General features: G+C 38.4%; 1 protein-coding gene across 4 annotated transcripts; it reads left to right on the top strand.

The window, feature by feature from the left end:
* Positions 1-18,920, top strand: LOC121377526 (GTPase IMAP family member 4-like). Of its 4 annotated transcripts, none has more exons than XM_041505554.1 (4): positions 1-507; positions 8,826-8,953; positions 16,250-16,345; positions 16,643-18,920. In XM_041505554.1, exons 3-4 carry the CDS (start codon positions 16,285-16,287, stop codon positions 17,542-17,544), a joined length of 963 nt encoding a protein of 320 aa, XP_041361488.1. In that variant the 5' UTR covers positions 1-507; positions 8,826-8,953; positions 16,250-16,284; the 3' UTR covers positions 17,545-18,920. The 4 variants fall into 4 exon arrangements, with proteins under 4 accessions (XP_041361488.1, XP_041361490.1, XP_041361489.1 ...); XM_041505553.1 differs by lacking the exon at positions 1-507 and adding an exon at positions 4,375-4,630; XM_041505556.1 differs by lacking the exon at positions 8,826-8,953.
* The last annotated feature ends 76 nt before the right edge of the window (positions 18,921-18,996 follow it).

The following is an 18,996-nucleotide window of genomic DNA, read 5'->3' as shown; positions in this document are numbered from 1 at the left end:
CCTACCGTTTGGTAGTCAGGAATTGCCAAAAAAAGACATAGGCTGGTCTCTGACTGTAATGAGAGCGTGTTTATGTCCAAATGTCCGTCTAGCTCTCTTACAGTCAGAGTACTCGGGCTAGTGACGCTAGAGAGTGATGGCGTGCCTCGTCATGCATGGGTTTTTCAAATCGATCTGTTGTTCAATAACTGAATGTAAGCGTTCTCAATAGCAACTAGGAGAATGTGCCGTTCCTTTGTATGCATTCATATTACACATAAAACATTTCTGTACGGAAATTCTCAAAAGGCTTAAAACGGGTTTTTTAGGAAAAACCACAGGCTAAATATGTGTACATGTAACTTCCTGTCTGGACTGCTATATATAACTGTATCCCACAGATCTCCATGGCTTTCTGCCAACAAACAGATTAAACCAGCTGAAACTAAACTCGATCACTTTACAGGCAGCTAGTTCAGTATTCTGTGCGCACTTCGTTCAATCGGAATTCCAAGCAACTAGATTCAGGTAAGTATTGTGGTCATAAACGATTCGGTCTCTGGAATCCAGTTACTATCATGGTTTATATAGTGAACGGGACACATTAAGTCAATACCTTTCTTAACGTGATTTATACGCATACGCTATTTTCCAGGTCAGAGTGTGCTTAGCTGGTGTCTGATTTTCTATATACTAGTAAACCGTGAAGGAAAACAAACAAAACACAGGCACGGCGGAAGCAAGCAGACTGAGACTGATTTTTATATTTTAATTTAAAAGAAACAAGTTAATGCAATTATACTGAAATAATTGACATGCAATGATGAAAGACGAATTAATCAAACTAAGATACTGCCTTGTATGTGTATTGTTTCTGGAAACATTTTTATTGAACTTGTAAAAACACAAAAATGGATACTTCATTTAGGACCACATAATTGATTTTAGATAACGTGTCTGTTTTATGTCAAAGTTTTAGATAAACATACAAATGCTTACATGTTTACATTGAGCTACGGTCTATCCCTATTGTAAGAAATGCTGCCAACTTCATGTATATCAGTGCGTCTGGTAAACAGTTTGCTTGTCACCATGGGGACACAAGGCGCGTGCATAATAGAAGTGACATTTATTTGTAATAAGTATAGATTATTACCAGAGTGTCTTTTAGTATCGCCAATATCATATATTATACACATGATGAATGAATGACTGAATGACTGAATGAATAAATGAATGAATGAAAATCAATATACAACAAAACCACAACACAAAATATACGTGAGCTATTGGATGTCAAAGTAAGTGATCAACATCAATATAAAAATTCAAGAGTTAAATTAAAACACGGTGTGACGAACTGTTTTTGAATGGAAATAACGTCAAATTCGAATGACATCATTTTGGATATTCTTGCGTTCCTAACATTTTTTGTTTTCTGAACGATGGACAGCTTTCAGTGTAAAGTTGCTAGTTAAATGTTTTTGTTTGATGATTCTGAGTGCATACGATTAATTTACATCTAATTTGCAAAGTTATCAAATTTGTAAAGCATGTCATCTGAGAAATATCACATACTTTTTTTTAAAGTTCAGTCCGATATTAAGACGATTTTACATCCGGTTTTAGTTTGGCATAATCTAACAATGAAAATGGTGAAAACTATACATGATTCGTTAGCTCTATATTAAAATAGTTACAGTGTGATACACTGATAGTGTTTTCTACCCTCTAGCTCGAGTACATTGATGGTAAGAGAGCTAAACGGACATTTGGACAGTTATCAAGCTCTCTAGACTTACATTTGGACATTTATAACGCTCTCTAGACTGTCATTTGCACAGTCATCATGCTCTCTAGACCGACATTTGGACATTTTTCATGCTCTCTAGACTGACATTTTGACATTTTTCATGCTCTATAGACCGACATTTGGAGATTTTTCAAGCTCTCTAGACCCAACATTTGGAAATTTTTCATGCTTTCTAGACCGACATTTGGAAATTTTTCACGCTTTCTAGACTGCCATTTGCACATTTATCACGCTCTCTAGACCGACATTTGGACAGTTATCACGCTCTCTAGACCGACATTTCGACATTGTTCACGCTCTCTAGACTGACATTTGGACATTTTTTCACGCTTTCTAGACTAACATTTCCACAGTTATCATGCTCTCTAGACCGACATTTGGACATTTTTCACGCTCTCTAGACTGACATTTACAAAGTTATCATGCTCTCTAGACTGACATTTGGACATTTATCACGTTCTCTAGGCCGACATTTGCACATTTATCATGCTCTCTACACTGACATTTGGACAGTTATCACGCACTCTAGACTGACATTTGCACAGTTATCATGCTCTCTAGACCGACATTTGGACATTTATCACTCTTTCTAGACTGACATTTGCACAGTTATCATGCTCTCTAGACTGACATTTGGACATTTGTCACGCTTTCTAGACGGACATTTGGACAGTTATCACGCTCTATAGTCAGACATTTGGACAGTTATCACGCTCTCTAGTCAGACATTTGGACAGTAATCACGCTCTCCAGACCGACATTTGGACAGTTATCACGCTTTATAGACAAACATTTGCACAGTTATCATGCTCTCTAGACTGATATTTAGACAGTTATCACGCTCTCTAGACAGACATTTGGACAGTTATCACGCTCTCCAGATAGACATTTTTGCCTTTATCATGCTCTCTAGACTGACATTTGCACAGTTACCATGCTCTCTAGACTGACATTTGGACATTTTTCACGCTCTCTAGACTGACATTTGCACGTTTATCATGCTCTCTAGACCGATATTTGGAAATTTTTCACGCTTTCTAGACCGACATTTGGACAGTTATCATGCTTTCTAGACTGACATTTGCACATTTATCATGCTTTCTAGACCGACATTTTGACATTTATCACGCTCTCTAGACCGACATTTGCACAGTTATCATGCTCTCTACACTGACATTTGGACATTTATCACGCTTTCTAGACCGACATTTGGACATTTTTCACGCTCTCTAGACTGACATTTGCACAGTTATCATGCTCTCTAGACTGACATTTGGACATTTATTACGCTCTCTAGACTAACATTTGCACAGTTATCATGCTCTCCAGACTGACATTTGGACATTTTTCACGCTCTCTAGACTGACATTTGCACAGTTATCATGCTCTCTAGACCGACATTTGGACATTTATCACTCTTTCTAGACTGACATTTGCACAGTTATCATGCATTCTAGACTGACATTTGAACAGTTATCACGCTCTCTAGACCGACATTTGGACAGTTATCATGCTTTATAGACGGACATTTGCACAGTTATCATGCTCTCTAGACTGACATTTGAACATTTATCACACTTTCTAGACGGACATTTAGACAGTTATCACGCTCTCTAGACACACATTTGGACAGTTATCACGCTCTCTAGATAGACATTTTGACCATTATCACGCTCTCTAGACTGACATTTGCACAGTTATCATGCTCTCTAGACTGACATTTGGACATTTTCCACGCTCTCGAGACTGACATTTGCACAGTTATCACGCTTTATAGACGGACATTTGCACAGTTATGATGCTCTCTAGACTGACATTTGGACATTTATCACGCTTTCTAGACGGACATTTAGACAGTTATCACGCTCTCTAGACAGACATTTTGACAGTTATCACGCTCTCTAGATAGACATTTTCACCATTATCACGCTCTCTAGACTGAAATTTGCACAGTTATCATGCTCTCTAGACAGACATTTGGTCATTTTTCACGCTCTCTAGACTGACATTTGCACAGTTATCATTCTATCTAGACCGACATTTGGAAATTTTCCACTCTTTCTAGACTGACATTTGCACAGTTATCAATCTCTCTAGACTGACATTTGGACATTTATCACGCTTTCTAGACAGACATTTGGACAGTTATCGAGCTCTCTAGACGGACATTTGGACAGTTATCACGCTCTCTAGATGGACATTTGGCCAGTTATCACGCTCTCTAGACTGACATTTGGACAGTTATTACGCTTTATAGATGGACATTTGGACAGTTATCACGCACTCTAGACTGACATTTGGACAGTTATCACGCTCTCTAGACAGACATTTGGACAGTTATCACGCTCTCTAGACAGACATTTGACCATTAGCACGCTCTCTAGATGGACATTTGGACAGTTATCACGTTTTATAGACGGACATTTGGACAGTTATCACGTTCTCTAGACGGACATTTGGACAGTTATCACGCTTTATAGACGGACATTTAGACAATTATCACTCTATCTAGACTGATAAGAACTGAATGTAAGCGTTGTCAATAGCAACTAGGAGAATATGCCGTTCCTTTGTATGCATCCATATTACACAGAAGCATTTTCTGTACGGAAATTCACAGAAAGCTTAAAGTTTTTTAGGAAAAACCACAGGCTAAATATGTGTACATGTAACTTCCTGTCTGGACTGCTATATATAACTGCATTCCATTGACCTCCATGGCTTTCTGCGAACAGACAGATTAAACCAGTTGAAACTAAACTCGATCACTTTACAGGCAGCTAGTTCATTATTCTGTGCGCACTTCGTTCAATCGGGATTCCAAGCGAATAGATTCAGGTAAGTAATTGTGGTCATAAACGAATCGGTCTCTGGAATCCAGTTAATATCATGGTTTATATAGTGAACGGTGCACGTTAAGTCAATACCTTTCTTAACGTGATTTATACGCATACGCTATTTTCCAGGTCAGAGTGTACTTAGCTGGTGTCTGATTTTCTATATACTAGTAAACTATGAAGGAAAACAAACAAAACACAGGCACGGCAGAGGCAAGCAGACTGAGACTGATTTTTATATTTTAATTTAAAAGAAACAAGTTAATGCAATTATACTGAAATAATTGACATGTAATGATGAACGACGAATTAATCAAACTAAGATACTGCCTTGTATGTGTATTGTTTCTGGAAACATTTTTATTGAACTTGTAAAAACACAAACATGGGAACCGAACCCAGTACCTACCAGCCTGTAGACCGATGGCCTAACGAATTAATCAAACTAAGATACTGCCTTGTATGTGTATTGTTTCTGGAAACATTTTTATTGAACTTGTAAAAACACAAACATGGGAACCGAACCCAGTACCTACCAGCCTGTAGAACGATGGCCTAACGAATTAATCAAACTAAGATACTGCCTTGTATGTGTATTGTTTTTGGAAATATTTTTTATTGAACTTGTAAAAACACAAACATGGGAACCGAACCCAGTACCTACCAGCCTGTAGACCGATGGCCTAACGAATTAATCAAACTAAGATACTGCCTTGTATGTGTATTGTTTCTGGAAACATTTTTATTGAACTTGTAAAAACACAAACATGGATGCTTCATTTAGGACCACATACGTGATTTGAGATGACGTGTCTATTTGTATGTCAAAGTTTGAGATAAACATACAAATGCTTACATGTTTACACAGAGAAGCGTTCGGGACCCAGTTCTTCGTTAAGAAAACGCAGTTTGATTGATTGATTTCAACTTATTTTCGTGCTTATATCCAATTAAGGTTCAAGCACGCTGTCCTGGGCACACACCTCAGCTATCTGGGCTGCCTGTCCAGGACAGTGGGTTAGTTGTTAGTTTGTTAGTGGTTAGTGAGAGAGAAGAGGGTGTAGTGGCCTTACACCTACCCATTGAGCCCTTAAGAACTCGCTCTGGGTTGGAGCCGGTACCGGGCTGCGAACCCTGTACCTACCAGCCTGTAGTCCGATGGCTTAACCACTACGCCACCGAGGCCGGTCGCAGTTTGAGATAGAGTTTATTGTGTGTATGTTTCACATTATTTATTAACGAAGCATAGCTAAACACGTTGGTCAGTATGTTGTATTTTTATGAAATGATCATATCTTAACCTATCACCTTTTTCGTCAATAAGGTCGTTTATAAAAATAATTCCTTTATTAAAATAAATTTTATATAGAAATGGTTTACGATCAATGGTTTCTATCATTCAGCCAAAGATTAATATATAAAATATCGTTTACGGTTTGAGGATTGTTTTCTCTCTGTCGGCTATTCGCAATATCTTTAATTGTTATTGCTATATAATAGTCTCTGTATTATATTATCTTATTTGTTGATATACCCGTAACCAACTTCAGTAGGGTTAGCCACTGTGAATTACTTATAAGTAGTCTTCATAGTCATTTCAAGGCAGTTATAAACTTGTTTGTGTTTGTTATTGTGAGACCTCCTCTTTATAATCCTGGGTTATTAAAGGGACAGACCCTTGTTTTTAAATACAAAGGTATATTTTTTACTACTAGAGCCGTTTATGATCACTGAAATCAAACATTACTTATATTTTATTATTTAGATTATCTATTTCTGTAGAACTGAAGTGTTTCTGGTCATCCTGATGTTTTTAATACAACAAAATGCATTTTTCATATTTTTAAAAACGCACGTGCCTCCGAGAAGTAATGGTTATGGAGTCTATGTTTAGTCTATTTTAAGGATATTTCAACGTTACAGACTCTAGTTTTACTCTGTTGTATAAATGTGTGTTACAGGTTTGTAAATGAACCAAACTTGGTGTCCATTTTCAAGGGTTGAAACTAGGGTCTTTTTGAAAAATATGCCTTAGTGTTTAAAAACTAGGGTCTGTCCCTTTAAATCACGTTTTAATTTTTTAGGCTTATTCTGCCATATAATGTTTCAAAATAACGCATTTGATGTTATAAAGACCATTTCTCAAGTATTAGGTAATTATATTAAAAGATGTGTTATTGTAGGTATCAATGTCCCGCGTCCAATCCATATATATTGTAATTTAGAATAATGTATTTTTAGGCTTCAAAATCTCTTCATATTAGTCTATATTAGTGTACTGTGAAGAGACTTAGTAGATCCATCTAGAATGAAACGTGGGTTATTTCTAATAATAATTGCAATAATTTCAGCACATATAATAGAAATGTATGGCGATAGTGGGTCGCCTTGTCTGCATCCCCGTTTAAAATGATTGGTTCAGATAAAAATTAATTTTGTATTGCTCTTGACGGAATTATTATAAAACGTTTTGATCCAGTTTTGTATGGATGATTTATAATTGACGATATCAAGTGTTTATCTGTAAATGATAATGTTAATGAATCGAAGCTTTTTCGTAGTGTATAAGCGGTAAAATAGCCTGGATGTGACATTCCATTCCAATATTTATTTACATGCTCATATACCACTAAGGTTTCAAGCATGTCTGTCACGGGCCCTTCCTCCGGATAGCCGGCAGGAGTGGTCCGGGACAGAAATATAGGGGAAATTTTGAAATTTAAGCCAAAAATTATTTTGGGACATTAAAATTTTGATGTGCATTCCGAATATAAAATTCCTATTTCTTAATTTTCGTCACAATTTAGACCGGGTAATCTAAACTTAAAAGGTCTCAAGTCTACATATACTTAATTTAACCCTTATGAGGAATTGGGGGGGGCTCATATGGGACTCATATGAAAGGTGAGTCCGCCTCACAGGAAATTTATTACTTAAGAGAGGTGCCACGTCGGTATTGCCCAGGGGAGGGGAGGCGGGAGCTCCCCGGACAAACCTAGCTCCCCTACTGCCAAACCGCCTACGCCTACGCCTACCTCCTGACTTCCGGTGGTCTCCCCCACCCACCCCCCCAACCCCCCCCCCCCCACCCCCGCCGTCCCAACCGCGGTGCCCTCCACCAGTGCGGCCCCTGTGATAAATTAATTAATTATTTAGTTATTAAGTTATTTAATTGTTTGGTTACTTAGTTAAATCCACTAGGAGAGTGGAAGTCACTTTCAGAGTGACACGATTCCATATTCATGCAACCGTTTTACGGAAAGTTTTGCGTCTGGCCATTCAGCGGAGCAGAAACGTATCCAGGATGATCACTTGGAGCTGGGCGCCTCTCTGGTAATCCAAGGGAAACAAAAAGTTATGTCATTCAAAGACGCCATCAACCTTTAATCTGTAAAAACCGAAGGGAGGTTCAGGGCAATAATACCAAGGTCCTCCATCCGGCATGGGTGCAGTTTTCCCGCCCCATTTGATTAAAAGATTATTTTTTTATTGAATCAATAGTTAAAAATATAAAATAAAATATAATAATATAAATATTAAAATACAGAGCACGCTTGTAAACATTTATACAAATATAGTTAAAAACACAAAATTTCCAATATAAATTTACATATAATATATAAAGTAGCCGGTGAACTATAGGGGAGTGCCTTATTGCCAGGTTAGGCACTTCCCAATTAACACCCAAGCTGACGCATACATCATACCCTCACATTCATTACATTCATTCATAAAAATAATAAATAGGAGGAAAGCCCGCCTTCTTTATTCATTTAAAATATATTATTATTGTAAAATTATTTGTTAAAATTAGTTTAAAAACCGGTATATTATATATATTTATTTTTATAATCTCGCGTCCCTTCGTCCTACGAGCTCGCCAGGCACGATAAGAGAGGAAATTATTTTGATATTAATTAAATAAATAACCACCATATATTCCCACCATATTTTAATTATTATTATAATTGTATTAATTTCCCCCTCCCCCTCATACCCAACTGTCATGTTAGATTGGCCGGGACTTCCTACCATCAGAAGGATAGTACACAAATGAGGAGGAAGCCCCAACCTTAGTTCTCCCCAAAGACTCCCTGGTTCGTATTCCCAAGAGGATAGTACACAAATGGGGGAACGAATCAGGTATGTCTTATTATATAACTAAAATATTAATTAATTTAAATTATTTTAAATAGGTCGGGACATCCTACCATCAGAAGGGTAATACACAACTGAGGAGGAAGCCCCAGCCTTAATACTCCCCAAGGACTCCCTGGTTCGTAATCCACCAAGAGGATAGTACACAAATGGGGAGACGAACCAGGTATGTCTTATTACATAACTCAACAAAATAATTATTTTTATTTATATAATTAGGGTTTATAGAGTGGTTGTACCCAAGGAAGGTGGGGGCCAACAATAGAACCCGCCACGGACATTAGAAGGTATATACCATAGTATTTAAATGATGATATTGTCTATATATCTATTTTGGTTTCAAGCACAAAGGCCATCAGGAGCCTGTCAATACCTTTCTTGTGCTCAATCGGTGGATTCAATAAATTTAGACCGTTGAGCACCAAATTATTTTTACTAAAATATCTTTCTAAATTCTTACGTTTTACCAAATGCCTGGTGCATTCAAGCAGAAAATGTTTCACATCCTCTACCTTATTACACACCAGACAATTAGGTGTGGGAGATTTTTTTATTTTGAATTTATTTCCATTAAGGCCATAACAAACTCCCATTCTAAGTATAAAAATTATTTTTGTGGCCCTAATGTTAAAGGATATAGGACCGGGTCCCGCGGCCTTTGGCTTGATGTGTGCATGCCACACCCTGGTATGGTGGTCCCATTCGGATTGCCAAAGTTTACCAAGGTGTGGTTCTAATATAGAATTAAGTTCTCTATGGTTATATTTGATTTCGATTCCTATGTTGTTATCACGTAGACTATTTCTAGCGTTTGTGTCAGCCAGCTCGTTTCCTGGAATGCCGACATGTGCCGGCACCCATTCTAGTCTTACTTTGGTTCCACTGGTGATAATATTATTATAACATTTATATATTTTATTAATAATTTCGGGTCTTATACCCCCACATCCCATAATGGCCTGAAGTGGACTGTCGGTGAAAACCACATATCCACCAGGGACCTTTCTTCTTAAATTATCATTTTGAATCCACATTAACCCATAAAGTATGGCAATAAGTTCTGATGTATATACCGAAATATTATTAGTAAGCCTGGCCCTAATGGCTATCGGTTTTTTAGATTTATTAGTTTGGATAACAAATGCCATACCTGTTTTCCCAGTGGTGGGGTCTTTCGACCCGTCTGTGTACACTTGTACACTATCAGGGTAGAATTTCTCCACCACTGCTTGGAAGATAATTTTTTTAATATACGGGTTATCATATTTAATAATTTCTTTTCTAATGTGGAAGTTTACCACTGGGCGCTCGAACTGCCATGGAAAGTCAAGACTATCATTAGCATTAGTAATGGCCAGTCCAGAGACACCAAAATCAGTGGCAAATTTATTAAGATATGAAATAATGGATATGTCCTTATCCCCGACAGTTCTTACCTTTTGAGGAATTAGTTTATTTATAGGAGAGTCAGGCACCTGGCTCCTTGTTTTATTTATATATCTGAAACCCTGCCTGATTCTCCTCAAGGTTAAGGGTAAAACTCCCAACTCCACCAGTATACTATCATATGGAGTACAGATAGCCCCCCCCCCCCCCCCCCCCCCAATAATTATCTTGAGGGCTCTACCATATACTCCATCAAGTTTTTATAGGTGAGTCTGAGCTGCACACCCAAAGGCCAGCGCGCCATATTGTAATCTGGACACAATGAATGCCTCAAAGACCATGAGCAGAGTTTTTCTATCTGCGCCCCATGACGTACCGGAAAGTATCCTCAAAAGATTTAAATAAAAGACACAATTACCGGTAACTTCAGTAATGTGTTCACCAAAACTGAGAGCATGGTCAAAGATTACACCCAGCTGGATGTGACAGTCCTCTTTTGAGTAGTGTAAGAATGACTTAACTAGAAAAAGATATCTCCGGGAGTGGCTGTTCTCCTATAGACGAGGCACTAGACAGAGATTCGTGGTATCAACCACTATTTTGCCAAATGCCCATTAGACACTGCATTGATACTGTCTTGATCGTGGATAATGGTTGTGTTGTTCAGATGTAAAACATGACGTTTGGCCTCGTGGACTAAAGCCTTGTACTTGTTTACAGTGTACACAATCTGTCAGTAATGGGTTCGAATCCCTGACCTCAAAACATAAAAAGTTCAAATTTCATTATTTCACAGGTGTTGATTCTTGAAAATTAATCCATACCTGTGACGTCACACTATTGTTCTAGGTGTAGATTATTAATATTGCGTGCCTCGAGTTTAAATAACTTTTCTAAAAAACAAAAAAGGAAGAAAATGTTTTATTTAACGACAGACTTAACACATTTTATTCACGATTATATGCTTCGGACATATGGTTAAGGACCACACAGATATTGAGAGAGGAAACCCGCTGTGGCCACTTTATGGGCTACTCGTTTCGATTAGCACCAATGGTTTTTTATATGCACCATCCCACAGACAGGATAGTACATACCACAGCCTTTGTTACACTAGTTTCTGGAGCAATGGCTGGAACGAGAAATAGCCCAATGGGCCCACCAACGAGCATCGATCCTAGATCGATCGCGCATCATGTGAGCGCTATACCACTGAGCTACAGTCCACCCGTATTGTAAGAAACGCTGCCAACTTCATATGTTTCAATGCGTCTGGTAATCAGTTTGCTTGTCGCCACGGGGACACAAGACGAGTGCATAACAGAAGTGACTTTCTTTTGTAATAAGCATATATTATTACCAGCAATCCAAATAAAATTAGCTCCACTATTACATGTGGATCTAACAGCAGTCCGTTGGAGTTCATGTCCAGTTGACCTTTCATTCGACCAATCAAAACGTTACTTGCAAAATCATGCCAGTGATTTGAAAAGAATTTGAAAACATTCGGGATTATGACGAAGGTATACGAAATAATTCAGGTGAATTACGAAGTATGCTGGAAACTAATTGCAATATAAAATCTTATATAAAATTCGTTTCAAGACGAAAAAAAAAACGTGATGGTATAGCCATAAAATCTGTTTATACTAGTATTCAATCCAGAGTTTATTACTGCACTTTTCCGTATGTTTTTTCAATGTTGAAATAGACCAACAAGTTCGCCTATTGCATAAATAGTCTCGCCTGATATTTTTAGAATTTCCATGCTACCGAATAACGCTATAAAAGGCGAAGTGTAATTGGTCGATATTTAAATTGTTATTTATAGATGAAATGTCACCTGGACATGGAAGTCCACGCGATGCTGTTAGATCTACTGGTAGACCCAGTAGAGCTAATTTTAATCAGATTGTATTACCAGTGTCTTTCAGTATCGCCAATATCATATATTATACACATGATGAATGGATGAATGAATGAACGAATGAACGAACGAATCAATGAATCAATGAAAATCAATGTTTAACGAAACCCCAACACAAAATATACGTGAGCTATTGGTTGTCAAAGTTAGTGATCAACATCAATATAAAAATTCAAGAGTTAAATTAAACCACAGTGTGACGAGCTGGTTGTGAATGGAAATAATGTCAAATTCCAATGATATGTTGGATATTCTTACGTGCTTAAAATGAAATTTAACCAATTACAAATATTAGAACGATCAGAAACGAGTTTAATATACAGCCATTAATATTTTATGCAGGAAAATATATTTGATATGTAATTATAATCGTTAAAAAGTCTATGTTAGTCGATAACATCTTAAAAATAGCAGAAAACTCAGGAATGTCCCTATAACAATCTACAGTCCGACATTAAGACGATTTTACATACAGTTTCAGTTTGGCATAATCTAACAATAAAAATGGTGAAAACTACACATGATTCGTTAGCTCTATGTTAAAATTGTTACAGTGTGACACACTGATAAGAGTTATCTACGCTCTAGCCCGAGTACTCTGACAGTAAGACAGCTAAACGGATATTTGGACAGTTATCACGCTCTCTACACGGATATTTGGACAGTTATCACGCTCTCTAGACGGACATTTGGACAGTCATCACGCTCTCTAGACTGACATTTAGACAGTTATTACGCTCTCTAGACTGACATTTGGACAGTTATCACGCTCACTAGACTGACATTTGGACAGTTATCACGCTCTCAATACGGACATTTGGACAGTTATAACGCTCACTAGAGTGACATTTGGACAGTTATCACGCCCTCTACACGGACGTTTAGACAGTTATCACGCTCACTAGACTGACATTTGTACAGTTATCACGCTATCTACACGGACATTTGGACAGTTATCACGCTCTCTAGACTGACATTTGGACAGTTATCACGCTCTCTACACGGATATTTGGACAGTTATCACGCTCTCTAGACGGACATTTGGACAGTCATCACGCTCTATAGACTGACATTTGGACAATTATTACGCTCTCTAGACTGACATTTGGACAGTTATCACGCTCACTAGACTGACATTTGGACAGTTATCACGCTCTCAATACGGACATTTGGACAGTTATAACGCTCACTAGAGTGACATTTGGACAGTTATCACGCCCTCTACACGGACGTTTAGACAGTTATCACGCTCACTAGACTGACATTTGTACAGTTATCACGCTCTCTAGACTGACATTTGGACAGTTATTACGCTCTCTACACGGATATTTGGACAGTTATCACGCTCTCTAGACGGACATTTGGACAATCATCACGCTCTCTAGACTGACATTTGAACGGTTATTACGCTCTCTAGACTGACATTTGGACAGTTATCACGCTCCCTAGAGTGACATTTGGACAGTTATCACGCCCTCTACACGGACGTTTAGACAGTTATCACGCTCTCTAGACCGACATTTGTACAGTCATCACGCTCTCTATACGGACATTTGCACAGTTATCATGCCCTCTAGACTGACATTTGTACAGTTATCACGCTCTCTACACGGACATTTGGACAGTTATCACGCTCTCTAGACTGGCATTTGGACAGTCATCACGCTCTCTAGACTGACATTTGGACGGTTATTACGCTCTCTAGACTGACATTTGGACAGTTATCGCGCTCACTAGAGTGACATTTGGACAGTTATCACGCCCTCTACACGGACGTTTAGACAGTTATCACGCTCTCTAGACCGACATTTGTACAGTTATCGCGCTCTCTATACGGACATTTGCACAGTTATCACGCCCTCTAGACTGACATTTGTACAGTTATCACGCTTTCTACACGGACATTTGGACAGTTATCACGCTTTCTAGACTGGCATTTGGACAGTTATCACGCTCACTATACGGACATTTGTACAGTTATCACACTCTCTATACGGACATTTGTACAGTTATCACGCTCTCTACACGGACATTTGGACAGTTATCACGCTCTCTATACGGACATTTGGACAGTTATCATGCTCACTAGACTGACATTTGTACAGTTATCACGCTCTCTACACGGACATTTGGACAGTTATCACGCTCTCTAGACTGACATTTGGACAGTTATCACGCTCTCTACACGGACATTTGGACAGTTATCACGCCCTCTAGACGGACATTTGGACAGTTTTCACGCTCTCTACACGGACATTTGGACAGTTATCACGCTTTATAGACTGACATTTGGACAGTTATCACGCTCTCTAGACTGACATTTAGACAGTTATCACGCTCTCTACACGGATATTTGAACAGTTATCACGCTCTCTACACGGATATTTGGACAGTTATCACGTTCTCTACACGGACATTTGGACAGTTATCACGCTCACTAGACTGACATTTGTACAGTTATCGCGCTCTCTACACGGACATTTGGACAGTTATCACGCTCTCTAGACCGACATTTGTACAGTTATCGCGCTCTCTACACGGACATTTGGACAGTTATCACGCTCTCCAGACCGACATTTGTACAGTTATCGCGCTCTCTATACGGACATTTGCACAGTTATCACGCCCTCTAGATTGACATTTGTACAGTTATCACGCCCTCTAGATTGACATTTGTACAGTTATCACGCTCTCTACACGGACATTTGCACAGTTATCACGCCCTCTAGATTGACATTTGTACAGTTATCACGCCCTCTAGATTGACATTTGTACAGTTATCACGCTCTCTACACGGACATTTGGACAGTTATCACGCTCTCTAGACTGGCATTTGGACAGCTATCACGCTCACTATACGGACATTTGTACAGTTATCACACTCTCTATACGGACATTTGTACAGTTATCACGCTCTCTACACGGACATTTGGACAGTTATCACGCTCTCTAGACTGACATTTGTACAGTTATCACGCTCTCTACACGGACATTTGGACAGTTATCACGCTCTCTAGACTGGCATTTGGACAGTTATCACGCTCACTATACGGACATTTGTACAGTTATCACACTCTCTACACGGACATTTGGACAGTTATTACGCTCTCTACACGGACATTTGGACAGTTATCACGCTCTCTATACGGACATTTGGACAGTTATCACGCTCACTAGACTGACATTTAGACAGATATAACGCTCTCTAGACTGACATTTGGACAGTTATCATGCTTTATAGACGGACATTTGGACAGTTATCACGCTCTCTAGATCGACATTTGGCCAGTTATTACGCTCTCTAGACTGACATTTGGACAGTCATCACGCTCTCTAGTCGGACATTTGGACAGTTATCAAGCTCTCTAGAGAGCGTACTAACTGTCCAATTATCCGTCTAACTGTCGTACTGTCAGAGTACTCGGGCTATCTAGCCTCCAGTTCGAGTGTTACTGTGCAGAGAACCGTGACATGGATATTAATATTGGTGATATTTTTGTTTTCTAGCCACTAGTTAGAGTGTGTTACAATGTAGATAATTGACACATTGATATTAATATTGATGATATTCTTGTTTTCTAGCCTCCAGTTCGACTGTGTTACAATATAGATAACTGACTCATGGATATTAATGTTGGTGATATTCTTATTTTCTAGCCTCCAATTCGACTGTGTTACAATGTAAATAACTGACTCATGGATATTAATATTGGTGATATTCTTGTTTTCTAGCCTCCAGTTCGACTGTGTTACAATGTAGATAACTGACTCATTAATATTAATATTTGTGATATATTTGTTTCTAGCCTCCAGTTCGAATGTGTTGCAGTGTAGATAACTAACACATGTATATTAATATTAGTGGGGTTTTTCTAGCTTCCAGTTCGAGTGCATTACAATGTAGATAATTTACATTAGTTATGTGTTTTTGTTTTGTAGCCTGTAATTCGAGTGTATTATAGTGTAGATAACTGACACATGGATTTAAATATTGGTGATATTTTTGTTCGAGTGTGTTACAGTGTAGATAACTGATTCATCGATATTAAGATTGGTGATATATTTGTTTTCTAGACTCCAGATCGAGTGTATTATAGTATAGATAACGCACACATGGATATTAATATTGGTGACGTTTTTGTTTTCTAGCCTCCTTTTCGAGTGTATTCAACGTTAAGAAGATCATGCATCTGGTTTTAGCACCCGGAGTTCTCTTTCTGCTGCTGCTAATTAAACTGGGATCAGGTTTGTGCACAGTGTCATTAGTTAAACTAGACATATTGTAGTTTAGTTGGGATTTCGATCATCAGAACTTACAAACGAGCTGATGTAAACAGTTGTTAATCTTTAACAATGTGTAACCGTTGGTATGTGTAAATGTATGCGTGCGTGCGTGACTGTTTCAGTTGGTGCAGGATCTGAAATAGTATATTTTGCAAACTGAATAGTCAAAGAAATGTCTGTGTTTTTCTTAAGTGTCGGTGAGTCAAATGGACATGAATGAAAAACTAATATAAAATATCAATGTGGGGTTTTTTGTAGGTGAAAACTATCCTGAAGATCTCAGAATTATCTTACTGGGTAAAACTGGAAGCGGGAAAAGTGCACTAGGAAACACTATCTTGGGATCAAAGGTATTTAAAGAGAGTGCAGGAGGTGACAGTGAAACCCGCAATTCTATTGTCAGAACTGTGCCTGTCAACGGAAGGCTTGTTAAAGTGATTGATACTCCAGGATTTTTTGACACCAATTTAAGTGAAGATGAATTGAAGACAAAAATTGAAAAATCAGTCAACGCCGCTCTGCCTGGGCCGCATGTCTTCCTGTATACACATGCTGTTGGTACAAGGTGGACGAAACAGGAAGATGAGGCGTTCAAACAGGCAGGAAAAATCTTTGGTAAGGCATTAAACAACTTTACCATTGTGGTCTTCACGAAACGCGACCAGCTGGATGTTTCTGAAGAGAAATATCTTGAGAGTAAGGCGTTACGTGATATTAAAGAGAAGATCAATGGAAGGTTCTTGTTTATAGATAACACGAACCTTTCGAATACAAACCAAGTAAACAAATTACTAAAAATGTGTGATGAAGTCTACGATGAAAACGATTCACAATTGTACATATCTCAACTCTTTGAAAAAGCCAAAAAGGAAGAACAGGAAAGTTTGGAAAGGGAGTTAAATGAAAAGGAAGAAAAGAAGGAAAGGGAAAGGGTACAATTACGATGGCAAGAAAGGGAAAAATTGGAAAAAGAAAGATCAGACAGAGAGGAGAAAGAATGGGAAAACACGCAGAAATACTTGAAAATAGCAGCAGTCGCTGGGGTTAGTGCTACTGCAGCAATATACTTTGGACCAGCAGTAGCAGCATATGCAGCCAAATTAAAATGCGTAGCAGCAGCAAAAGCAACAGCAGCCAAGGTGTTCTTGCTGCTAGCCTAACAATAACATTACACACCACACTCTCTGGAGGTCAATGCTTCTGTACCAGCTAGATTAGGCTTTTAAAGGTACAATACCTAGCATAATCACAACTGTTCGCCAATATTAGTTGCTAACTTTTGCTTTGAAATTTTGGGATTAAGCATTTAACTATATAGTATACCCCAAAAAATATTAACTAAATATTTTCATTTATTATTAGAAGCAAATTATTTTATTGGAAAATATTCAGTTAACAACCGACTCTGTAACGCTATATATATATGTCCGGCTGATGTTGCCAACAAATGTGCGATCAACTGGTATCTCATTTGTCTGTTGGCACTAGTCAGTGGCGAATCTAAGGGGGGACCCAGGGGGCCCGGGCACCCCTAAATTTTACTCTTTGTTTCATTTGTTACGTTCTAGAATCCGAGGAATACCTTTGGGAACGATTGTGGCATTCAGCCACATGTCATTCGGGCCCCCATTAAATGGATTTTCAGAATCCGCCACTCCTAGGTAGTCAACTTGCAATATTTTGTGGATTTGGCGATTTCTAAAGATTTGTGACGACGTCATAAGACAATAATCTCATTGTACTAAACTCAACTCTGTATGTTACAATTTCCACATTCCTGAGATATTTGCGCAAGCATTTTGCATAGAATTGATTAATTTATAGTTGTATATTAAAACTAAATATAAACATAGCTAAATATAGCCCTGGTATCTGTGGAATAGCATCTTTAATTTAGTAACAGAATAGTCTTACATATTTATTTTATATGACATACGTTCACTGGTATCTTCAGACTGGTTCTAACTTTTACCGTCCCAACCAGTGCCTCGCGATTGCTATATAAAAGGTTGTGGTATGTACTGTTCTGTCTCTAAGAATGTGCATAGAACGGATCGCCTGCTGCTAATGGGGAAATGAAGCGGATTTCCTCTGAAGACCATCTGTCAGAATTAACAAATGTTTGACGTTTAATGGCCGACAGACTTTACCTTAACTACGTCTGTAAGGGGGGACAACCTCAATGAATTCATTTGATATTAATTTATATGATTCAGTTCAGATAATCCAGTGACGCCAGTTTGGGAAGTTATAATAACTTCATAAATAACTAGTAGGTTGCCAGGATTGGACTGGACTGCGGTTGAACACGGTAGGGGGTGGGGGTGATGGGATGCCGGGAGTTAGGGCATTATTTGGGGCTATAGGCGTAGGCGTTTCGGCCTTGGATTTTGTGTAGGGCTGGCCACCCCTCCCTCCCGACCCTCACCTGGTCGCACCAATGTTTAAAATATGATTGGCAGCCCCTTTCCTTTTAACCTCCCATGGGCTTAATGCATATTGTTTTATAATTATTATTAGTTTTAGACCAACCCATCTAAATTTGCGCCGAAATTATATTATATTAATAATTTATATAGGTTAGGAATGTTAATATTTTTCTTTAAGGGCGC

The sequence above is a fragment of the Gigantopelta aegis genome, chromosome 7, assembly GCF_016097555.1.
Source record: "Gigantopelta aegis isolate Gae_Host chromosome 7, Gae_host_genome, whole genome shotgun sequence".
NCBI lineage: Eukaryota > Metazoa > Mollusca > Gastropoda > Neomphalida > Peltospiridae > Gigantopelta > Gigantopelta aegis.
This window is presented reverse-complemented; position numbering and strand designations above follow the sequence as displayed.